General features: G+C 43.0%; 1 protein-coding gene across 1 annotated transcript; it reads left to right on the plus strand.

Moving 5' to 3' along the window:
• The first annotated feature begins 554 nt into the window (after positions 1–554).
• RAB19 (RAB19, member RAS oncogene family) lies at positions 555–9,005 on the plus strand. Its single transcript, XM_044441051.1, has 4 exons — positions 555–618; positions 4,272–4,540; positions 6,582–6,765; positions 7,667–9,005. Exons 2-4 carry the CDS (start codon positions 4,346–4,348, stop codon positions 7,930–7,932), a joined length of 645 nt encoding a protein of 214 aa, XP_044296986.1. The 5' UTR covers positions 555–618; positions 4,272–4,345; the 3' UTR covers positions 7,933–9,005.
• The last annotated feature ends 2,198 nt before the right edge of the window (positions 9,006–11,203 follow it).

Here is an 11,203-nt window from a genome sequence, read left to right on the forward strand (position 1 = left end):
AATGTGCAAACTTTGAAGTTTGCACAGAGTTTTTCACCAATAAGAATGTAGAAGTAGTTAATGACTGGATGATTATTATTACAATGTACTGTAAAGTGCTACTGGCATGTATTTGAATTGCACTTAGAATATCACAGCATTTTACAGTGTGTTTTGAAAGTTCATCTTAGGGTGTATCCCTGCTGTCCTTTTAAAAATGGAATAATGGGCAGAAGTTCAACAGGTAAGGCTCCCTGTTGAAATTCATATTCTCAGAACAAGAGTCCTTTGAGGTGGGTCAGGCTGAGAGTTCCTGAGTGGCCCAAAGTCACCCTTTGAGTAGACACCTGTAGGATTTTTTTCTACATTTTTTTCTATGCTTCTTTCTAATGACTGGGCACTTTCTGGCATCATTTCTTTCATACAAACAAACCACAACGCTTCCTTTTTTGAAATAGTAAAGGCCTAGATAGGAAGTGGCTTTTTCACTAGAACATGCAGGTTAGTAATATCTCTACTATTTGACACTTCTTCTTAGAAGGAAGGGGAAAAAATCATGGCCTGGGCTGGATTCACTTCATTTTAGAAGCAAGCAACCTAAAGACATTGAACTTGTGAAACTACATTTCCCATCAGACGGTAAGAAAGCCAGCAAAGGTGGGAGGGGATTATAATGAGAGCTATACCTGTTAGTGCAGGTAAGAGAAAGAAGGGAATAACAGGTGAACAAAGTTGGTAGTTGAGAAGGCAAGCTTTCCAGTTCTTTTAGATGTATGTGTTGTATTAACGTTTCACTGCATGGATCAATGAGTTTCGTTTTGTTCGGTCTCAGGGAGCGAAACTTTTACGGGAGCAGGTAGCTGAGAACAGGCATTGTGAAAGGGGGAGCTTATGATGGCTTCAGCGTTTTAAGTTCCGTTGATAATGGGGAAGTGGTGGGGGTGTATGTGTTTACTTGAAGATTTCTCTTTCCTCATGATAAGCCCGCGAAGGCACACAATGCAAGGGGTTGCAAAAAGCTGTGCTCCGTCTCTGCCCTTCGTCTTGTTGTGTTTTTCTGCCTTTGTTGTGAGCAACAAATATAAATGCATATATCTTAATAGTGAGTAAGCAACTCCTTTTGTGTGATCAGTCAGGCTTGGCTTACCAGAGAGCAACAAATTCGCGCTTTAAACATTACCCTACAGAAATTGCCTCCCTCCATTTCTCAGTCTCAGTACTGGGAACTGAATGAAAATATAACTATGGTTTTTGAGACCATCCAAGGACTGGGTATACACTGGGTCAGATGACCTATCCAGCCCAGGTATGGGTAGGTTTTAGGCTTGCAATTTTGACATTTGCTTGGGTTTCATTTTACAGAATCCTGAGATCAAATAACTGGAGCAGAGTGCAAAACAGTGGCTTTTGAGATGCTGGGTGCTGGGAGGGGGCGAGATTTCCTGGAGAAGGCTGTAGAAGGGTCCTCTACAAAATGCAGCACCTGAATATATCCAGTTTTGGCCATATATAGGATCCTTCTAAAAACAGAACTTAAGGGTATTAGGGATCCCCCAGCCTCCCCCCTCCCTGTAATTTGAGGACCCCTCAGAAGGCACCTGCTGGGATGGTGACCTGAATATGTAAGTACAAATCTACATATGAAACAACGATGGATCAGGGATTTTAAAGGCCTAATTTAGCTCCTCTACATAAAACAACTACCCTTTTTGTAGCTGCTTTTGTAAAGCAAGCGGCCCTCCAACAAGTATTTTTCTGTATTCTGCCACCTGTCTCCTGCTTTAGCTGGTTACTGCTAACCCTGAGTGACAGGTTCTCCAACTTTTCAAGCAACTGCCTTTTTCCTAGCTCCGATTACGGTTTTCTTTTAAACCGGTGATGCCAGGGGTTGAACTTTGGACAGTGCACACACCACGTGTATGCATATGCTTGTTAGACCAAAAGTGGCCTGTGGATTGTTCCAGCCTCATCTCAGTGCGGGGAGGGACTGTGGCTCAGAGCTCCCACTTGGCATGCGCATTTTCCCAGGTGGGATCCCTGGCATCTTCAGGAAAGGTGGGAAACACTTTTGCCTGACCCCTGGAGAGCCACTGCCAGTCAGTGTCAACAGGACTGCGCTGGATGGACCCAGGTTCTGATAGTATGAGGCAAGTTCCTATGTTTCTAAACCTCTGGTTCTGTGTTTGATTCCTTCTCGGTCTGCTATCTGCTATCTGCTATCGCTGGAGGATGGACAAAAGGAAGAGCAGGGCTGTGTTAATAATGAGGGTAATGAGGCTCTTATCATGCAATGGCCTGCCTCATTCCCAGGATTGCCCAGGAGACATTCTCTTCATCTTCTAACCCTCCTGTGTTTTCGTCCTCCTTTTCTTTCCACCAAAATATATGTATTCAGAAAAGAATGGCATGATAGTTTCACCATGATTTTGCTGGTAACACTAGGCAGAGCCCCCTGTCAGAATGACCCCAAGTTGATTTCTGGATGATTTGTAGTAAATCAGCAAACACTTAACTCTCAAACATCTAGCAATAGCAACAGCAAAATGACTTCCAAAAATTATTCTGCAGCAATGAAGGAAACGGGGTCCGGGGGTGGTGGTGGGGAGAATGATAAGGGATAAGGCTTTGTGTGGATTGTCTAGAAGCAGTGAGCAGTTCTGATACTCCAAACTACTGATTTCATACAGTGTGTGAGTCTTCTGCACTAGACTCTGATTGATGGACCTTAGCTTCTGGTAAAAAGCAGGGAAGAGTCCCTTGAACTTGATGCCTGCCCACTCCATCCTCCTCATAATCGGCTTGAGGAATGGGAATTTGGGTAGACTCACTCTTAACCCAGGCTGATCAAAAGGTGGAGGACATGTTGCCAATGTTGTGGAATGCTTCACGAGGGCTACCATTGGAATAGGTGTTGCTCTCTTGTCAGAGAACCTTTTCCTGTAGGTCCCACCTCTGTGCTCTGCTGATAGGACCTGCACCAGGTTCCTCACCAGCTGAGGTCTGGTAGGCGCATCCAAGGGGCAGGGCCTTTTTTCTCATGGCACCAGTATTGTGGACTGTTTCTTTCAGGAAAGTCTCCTAGAGTTCACATTGCCAGCCATTCAAACTGAGATTTGAGGGGGGATGACTGAGCTGAGTTTGTATTTCCATACAGTGTGTGCTTGGTGAGGAGGGAATAGACCATTTTTGTATTGATTTTGTTTAGGGTTTGCTTTATTGTTTTGAATTTTAGGGAGGCATTGACTTTTCTGTCTGGTTAACCATTGCCACTTTATTGTTATCTGCACTTGGATTTTTTTTAAACTCAAATGCTTTAAACTTCTTATCATTTAATGCTGACTTCTGATATGCAGTTGCAAGTTGCACATGTTCCTGGCCTTTGTACGGTTTAACCTGCAGGTTGATAATGAATTGTGAAACATCACAATCAAATTGAAATGACCACTTTTAACTATACAAAAACAAATTCTTGACAAAATACTCAACTCTTGAAATACAGAATTCAGACTAAATGGTAAGGCCCTGCTTTACCCTTTGGTAACCTGCACACTTTATCCGTAAACAAAATGTGGTTAAACAAGTTTGCCATAATACTGCAGTTATGAAAAATGGATCTGCTAGAGGGACAGTAGAAGCTCTTTGGCAAACTTTCCCCACTGACACTACCTTTGCTACTAGCTGCTGCGGGTGCAGTCCTAGGCATGCAGAGACAGAGAAAAGGCCTACAGTTCCCAGCATGCCCAGTTTCCCATTGCCCAGTTTCAGATACAATGATAACTCACAGTGAAGGGCTGAGTATGGGTTGTGTGGGTTGTCATTAAAGCGAGTTGTTGACCTGTGGGTTAACATGTTGCCTGAACCCAGTCAAGATAATAAACCATGGCAAACAACCCATTATTCACCACTCAACAAACTATGAGCTGTCTTCATGGGTGGTTTGTGGTTCATAAGCCATAACCTGACGCAGCTGATTTGGGACAACATAACCCGCGTTTCAACAATAACCTGTGCTTGACCTTTGAGTGTGGGTGATTGTATTGTCTGAATCCAGTCATTATCTTTAAGAGCTAAGAAAAATAATTTAAAACACCCTCCCCCCCCCCGAGCTGTATCCATGTAAGTCTTGTTTATTTATCTGTTTCTGTATTGCCCCAAAGTTTAATGGAATTTAAGTTACTGATACTGGATAGAGCCCACTCGCTTGAAATTCAGGAAAGCAAAATATTTTGGGGTGATGTAAAATTAATGGAAGAATCTAAACACCCAACATAAACATTGCATTTGTCTTTCAGCTCCTTGCTCATGCCTCACTTGGGTTCTTCCCTGTGTTAACTCAGGGCCAGATCACTCAGGGCTGAAGAAGATCATGGCTTTTGCGAACTCCGAGATGGATGAAGCTTTTGACTACTTGTTCAAGATCATCCTGATCGGTGATTCAAATGTAGGGAAGACGTGTGTGGTCCATCGCTTCAAGTCAGGCCAATACCATGCAAAGCAGCAGAACACGATTGGGGTGGACTTCACAGTGCGATCACTGGACATCGATGGCAAGAAGGTGAAGGTGAGTGGCACCCAGTCCTCGGCCAGGCAATCATCATGCTATCCAAATGGTGTGGGATAGTGGTTGGAGTACTGGACTGAGATTTGGGAGATGCATGGTCTAGTTCCTCCTTGGCCCTGAAGCTCACTAGCTGTCTCTAGGCCAATCACTCGGGCTGACCTACCTCACAAGGTTGTTGTGAGGACAAGGTAGAAATGGAGACAACCTTGTGAATCACCTTAGGCTGTTTGCAAGAGGAAAAAATGTGGGATATAAAGGTCAGTCAGCAGTTCACAGGAAAAATTTGTAACATCTCAGTACTCAAAGCAAAGATCACTGGCTAAGCCCCACCCTTAGAATAGAGAAGGAATTTCTCTGCTTATATGTGACTCCATTCTGCAAATGACTGTCTTTTGCCAGTCCAAAAGCCCTCCAGGAGGGTGCTTATTCTTTTGATAAGTAGTGGCAGAGGAGCATGCCCCCCATGCTCATGTTTCTGGTTCCAGCCACACTCCTCTGCCAGTAAATTAGCATATGCAAATGTGTGCTTTTGTTTTTTTTTGTCCTGGGGGCCTAACTAAGCATTGGACCTGTTTAGTGCACAGCTCTTTTCTTTTAACAAAAAACAAGCACTAGTCCCATTGTAATGTTATTTTTTACCTCAGTAGAAAGTGCCCAAGGCAAGAAAAATACTGAATCTGAAAAATTTCTGTTCTTACTGACATTTTCCCTCACAGAGTTGTAATCAACATAAGAATGGCTTTCAGGTATCAGCAACTACATGTAATTTAGTTTTCCTTCTCCCCAAGGCTGTAGAAAACAAGAAAATCTGCATAACAAAGACCCATTGCCATTTTCTCTGTATAACAATGGTTCAGCCTACTAGCTTTAAAAAAAATCACATCAGTTTTCCCTGAATGGAATTTAATTCTGCATGCCGGGCTTTTTAGCTAAGTATTTCAGCTTTAAAATGAGACTATGTTTATCTGCATTGAACCTTATTTTGTGCCATTGATGGGGGAGGGGGGTGTTCTGTGGTATAAAACTACCATGCACAGGAATTGCTATGGAGATTCTGCAGCACTTTTGTGCCCCAAGCAATTTTGTTCTAGTTAAAAAACCCCCCATAAAAGTTAAGAAGCTGAAATTTGAGGGGTGTTTTAGAGCAGGCATTTTGTGGAAATATCTTAGAAAGATGAGACAGAAAGTGGACTTAGGCATACTAGCTAGTCCGCAATGCAAGATGACAGCTACAGACTCATTTCTTTTGCATTCTGGGGCTGCGATGGTCACATCATTTTTGCAGTAATATGGAATGGAGCAAAATATCCTTTTAGCAAGAAGCAGCAGCAGTTGCAAATCCCAAACATTGCCACATTTATGTCAAGAAGCCAGGAATGAAAAGCCTAAATCTACAGTTCATTAAAATCTTGCTTAGGATCAAAATGTCAAAAACTGTGTGACCATTTCAGTTTTCCAGAACTTTTCATCAAGCTGAGTCAGGAATGCCAACCTCTTCCAGCCCAAGGGGTGAATTCCCTTTCCTCTGAAGCTTCATTTCAGTTGCTGGCAGGGCTAAGATAGAAGGGGTGTGACAAAAATACCAGCATATTGTGGCATAAAGCTCTTACTAAGCCTCACAAGAAGCATTTGGCCTTTTGGAATGAGGAAAGTCCCATGCCAAAGTGGGGAAAGCACCAAACAAACAGTAGTCGGGGAAAGTGGGGCAGAGCCATCCAGGGAATACTGCAGGGCTAGATTGTGTCCATGAAGTTGGACACCACTGGGCCAGGCACCATGGGAAGCAGCGCATGGGGAAACATCGGGACAGTTTGGGACCGTGAGGGCTGCAGTATAAAATGTTACGCCACCTGGCTTGGTGAAGATTTTTGGAGTTGCGCCTGGCCTTTGTTTTTTCAGAAATGTTGTCTGAAAGTTGACCTTATGTAGGAGCAGGAGATGTATAAAAATGAATGCAATCTAGATGCTGCATTTCAATTTTGCGTTGGCCGGAAACACCAATCTCTGGTAGTAAATTAATTATTTCATCCCCCCTTTTCAGATACAAGTCTGGGATACGGCAGGCCAAGAACGCTTCCGGACAATAACTCAGAGTTATTACCGCAGTGCCCACGGTGCTGTACTTGCCTACGACATGACAAGGAAGTCCACTTTTGAGTCTATTCCTCACTGGATTCATGAAATTGAAAAATACGGAGCTGCTAACTTGGTCTTGATGCTGATTGGTAAGTGATGATTTCTACCATTGTTAGCATGGATTTCACACCTCATTTTGGTTCCCAATGTTATTTTTTTGGAGTTAAGGCCAGAATGGGACATCCCCCCCCCCCCCAGCTAAGATAACCAAGAGATAAGAGCGTGTTAGAGAAACCTGAATGGAGCTTTGTTCCTAGTTGCCATGATTAATTGAGTGCATCAAGGATGTGTTGTAAGTGCTCTTACTTGCAGGTGAATGAATCTCATTGAAGTGCATGGAAAGAATTCTAAGCAAAATGTGTAAGATTGTTCTGTTATTACAATGTTTGCGGGGCATACAGAATGTCAAGCACAACTTGTGAATTTGGGCAACTGGAAAAATAATCTAGTAACTTTTTACTTCTATGAAAATGTAGACTTCACTTGAGAAAGTCAAAGTTCACTTCTGAGAAAAGTTCCCTATTGCAGCTCATGCATGTTACATAGCAAGATAAATAAAGGACCAGCATTGTGGGATGCATGCAGAACCTCTGGAGTCCAAGGATGGCACTGCAGGGTTTTCCAGTGGGTCACACACACCCTTTCTGCCTGACCCTGTTTGTTTGGTGGCTTCCCACAGTTTTTTTCCTGCAGTTTTCCACCCATTCTGAATGGTTGCAATGAACCTTTGAAGGCTTTGTTGCTGGCAATAAGAGTTCTAAGCTCAAATAGGCTGGTATCTCTGGCTATGTGCATTTTGCCTTCAGCCCCACCCAACTTTGGAAAGTGACTTGCAAGGGCATCTCCAAAATGGAATTCAGCCCTTTGACTGAAAGGGGTTTAACATGTCAAGTGAGATGTTCTTGGCTTGGTTCATAATATTGTGCCTGTTCATTTTATTCATCTCAAATGTCACTGGAAGTCTGAAATGTGTTTTAATCCCATTTAAAGGGAACAAGTCGGACGAAGCAGAGAAGCGGCAAGTTCTGTTTGAAGATGCTTGCACACTAGCAGAGAAGCATGGTCTTCTGGCTGTACTGGAGACTTCAGCCAAGGAAGCCCAAAATGTTGATGAAGTGTTCGTATTGATGGCTAAAGAGCTTATAGCGCGAAATACCTTACAGCTTCATGGGGAGAGTGGTCCTTTAGGCAGCATCCATCTAGATACCAAGCCGGTGATGGCCTTGCCAGCCGAGAACTCCAGCTGCTCATGTTGAGGAGATGCTTCCAGGAGAAGAAGCAGCTGGGATGATTCCTGAGGCCTTTTCAGTTGGGTGAACCTTCTAGCCTCATCTTGCCACCACCCCAATATATTTCAACTGTGTGGCTTCGGCTTCATGTTATTCTCCAGAAACAGATGTTTCTTTTTGTTCTCCAGAAACAGATGTTTTCAACAGAAGGTTGAAGGAAGTTGTAATGGTGCAAACAGACAATCCCACCTTTTCAACTGAAAAAGAGAACATCTCTTGGAAGTCATGAGCTAAACTGGAAAAGAACTCTGAAGACTTCTGAGAGCAGCAGGCTGCCATCTGGAGTGAGATGGCTGTATTGAGAGCTGCCCTGTTGAGTTTCTGTAATTTTTCACCCATGGCTGTGGAAAAATGATGTGTTTACCTGTCAGTCATGATACTAGAACAGCCTTCCCTAGCCTGCTGCCCTTCAGAGGGGTTGGATTACAGCTCTTAGCATCTATGTTGTACATAGTTTAGCTTGAGTGCAGATAGGGCCATTGGTGGCAATTTTGCCACATTAGGGTAGCTGAAGGTTAATAGTAAGGTCTCCATCATTGGTGAAGTAAAAGAAACTACAGGAGAAGGAAAAGAAGTGGTGTCCGCTGGTCATTTCCCGAATTACCTGCATCAGGTGCAAGCTGGCATGTCATCCAGTCCTGGCAAAGGTGGGTGGTGGCATGGCTTCTAACCACCCAAAACCCTGAAGCAAGCCATGGATTGCAGAGTGGTTTGGGAACCAGCCCTCTCACCCACCTGGCCAGGTGTGGACAACACAGCAACCTCCAGATAGTGTGGTTAATTATGGAAATGAGGCAACATGTAAAGGGAAAAGTCATCTGGGCTTCTTTTCCGTCACCCTTCATATAAAGCTTGTTGATGTTTCTCATTATTGAAGTGACCCAGTGCATTTTGTAGCAATCTAGTAACTGTGTAATTGGTGGGTTGGTTTACTTAGGTTCCTGCCTACCTCTTGTTCATCAGTGACTTGTGTTTATAGTAATGTTTAATTGGGGGACTTGTTTACACATGAATTTTGCTTCCTTGACTTGCTCCTTCTCTGTGCAGTTTCTGCAGTAACTGTAACAAATTATAACTAAAAGAACATACGGAGAGTTGTCTTTTCTTGAAATTAAACGTTGACTGAAATTAATATATGTGAGTTTTGCAGCACTATGTAGTAACTGCTTATACTGATCTTGTTCCACTGAATGACTATCTTAGCAAAGAAGGCAAAGCTTAATCAACAGAGACCTTTAAAAGTGAAAGTGTAATCACATAATAAATTATTCTTTGTAACAAGTACAGGATAAACCTTTTCTAAACTCCAGTCAGTGGCCCGTTTTGTATATACTCTGAATGTGTCATGAGTTCAGTTTCAATAAGGTTCAGTGGATGTATGAAACGATGAGAGTCTCTTTTCTGTGTCAAAGCCCTGACTGTTACCAGTCCGTTCAGAAGTGAATCTGGAAATGCAAAGGGAGCAAGGATTCAGGGTATGGAAGACACAGCTCCACCCTTTCCCTTTGAAGGGGTTCACACCTGTAGCCAGATGATACCAATTGTCCTCATCTTCCCAGGTGGAGAACAGACCTTTGGCTGTTCGGCGCTGTAAAAATTGTAAAAATTGCAATATTATATCCTGCCTGCTGTCCCCTTACAAGGAACTCAAAGCAGCTTACAAGGAAATAAGTGACTAATAAAAAAGGCAGATAGCAGTGGATGTTACACAACTCCTATAGCCTCAAGCCTATAGGGTCATGAACCCTACTATAGTGTGAAAGTTCCATTGAAATGAGGGTGATGTTGAAAACCCCTTCCTTGATTAGCTTTTTCTGCACAGCTCAACATTTCTGCCCATTCTAAACACATTCCAACCATCAGAATCATGCCAGAACACCTACTTTTTCTAACCTCAACCCTACCCTGGTGCACGCCCATAACCCTAGTATAGAGAGAAAGTTCCATTGAAAAGAGGGCAAGTTTGAAAAAGCAATCCTTGAGGATGTTTTCTGCATAGATCAACATTTCAGCCCAGTCTAAACACATTCCAACCATCAAAATCATGCCAGGACATCTACTTTTTCTAACCCTAACCCTACCCTGGAGCACACCCCTAACCCTAATATAGGGTGAAAGTTCCATTGAAAATAGGGCGATGTTCAAAACGCCTTCCTTGAGTAGCTCTTTGCTCACAGCTCAACATTTCTGCCCATTCTCAACACTTTCCAACCATCAAAATCATGCCAGGACACCTCATTTTTGTAACCCTAACCCTTCCCTGGTGAACACCCCAAACCCTACTATAGGGTGAAAGTTCCATTGAAAAGAGGGCGCTTTTGAAAAAGCCTTCCTTGAGCAGCTTTTTCTGCACAGCTCAACATTTCTGCCCATTCAAAACACATTCCAACCATCAAACTCATGCCAGGACAGCTCGTTTATCCAACCATAACCCTACCCTGGTGGACACCCCTAACCCTACTATAGAGTGAAAGTACCAGTGAGAAGAAGGCTATGTTGAAAAACACTTCCTGAGTAGCTTTTTCTGCAAATCTCAACATTTCTCTTCACGCTAAATGCATTCCAACCATTAAAATCATACCAGGACACCTCCTTTTTTTAACCCTAACCCTACCCTGGTGCACACCCCTAACCCTAATCCTGGGGCATAATTCTATTGAAAATAGTACGATTTTGAAAAAGCCTTCCTTGAGTCAGTTTTTCTGCACAGCTCAACATTTCTGCCCATTCGAAACACATTCCAACCATCAAACTCATGCCAGGACACCTTGGTTTTGTAACCCTAACCCTATCCTGGTGCACACCCCTAACCCTAATATAGGGTGAAAGTTCCATTGAAAAGTGGGGGATGTTGAAAAAAAGTTCCTTGAGCAGCTTTTTCTTCAAAGCTCAACATATCTCTCCACGCTAAACGCATTGCAACCATCAAAATCATACCAATACAGCTCTTTTTTAAAACCCTAACCCTACCCTGGAGCAAACCCCTAACCCTACTATAGCGGAAAAGTTCCTTTGAAAAAATGATGATTTTGAAAAAGCCTTTCTTGAGTAGATTTTTCTGCACAGCTCAACATTTCTGCCCATTCTAAACATATTCCAATGATCAAAATCATGCCAGAACACCTTGGTTTTCTAACCTTAACCCTACCCTGGTGCACACCCCTAACCCTAATATAGGGTGAAAATCCCATTGAAAAGTGGGGGATGTTTAAAAGTCCTTTCTTGAGGAGATTTTTCG

Source organism: Varanus komodoensis, unplaced genomic scaffold (assembly GCF_004798865.1).
Source record: "Varanus komodoensis strain SLA01 unplaced genomic scaffold, ASM479886v1 scaffold39, whole genome shotgun sequence".
NCBI lineage: Eukaryota > Metazoa > Chordata > Lepidosauria > Squamata > Varanidae > Varanus > Varanus komodoensis.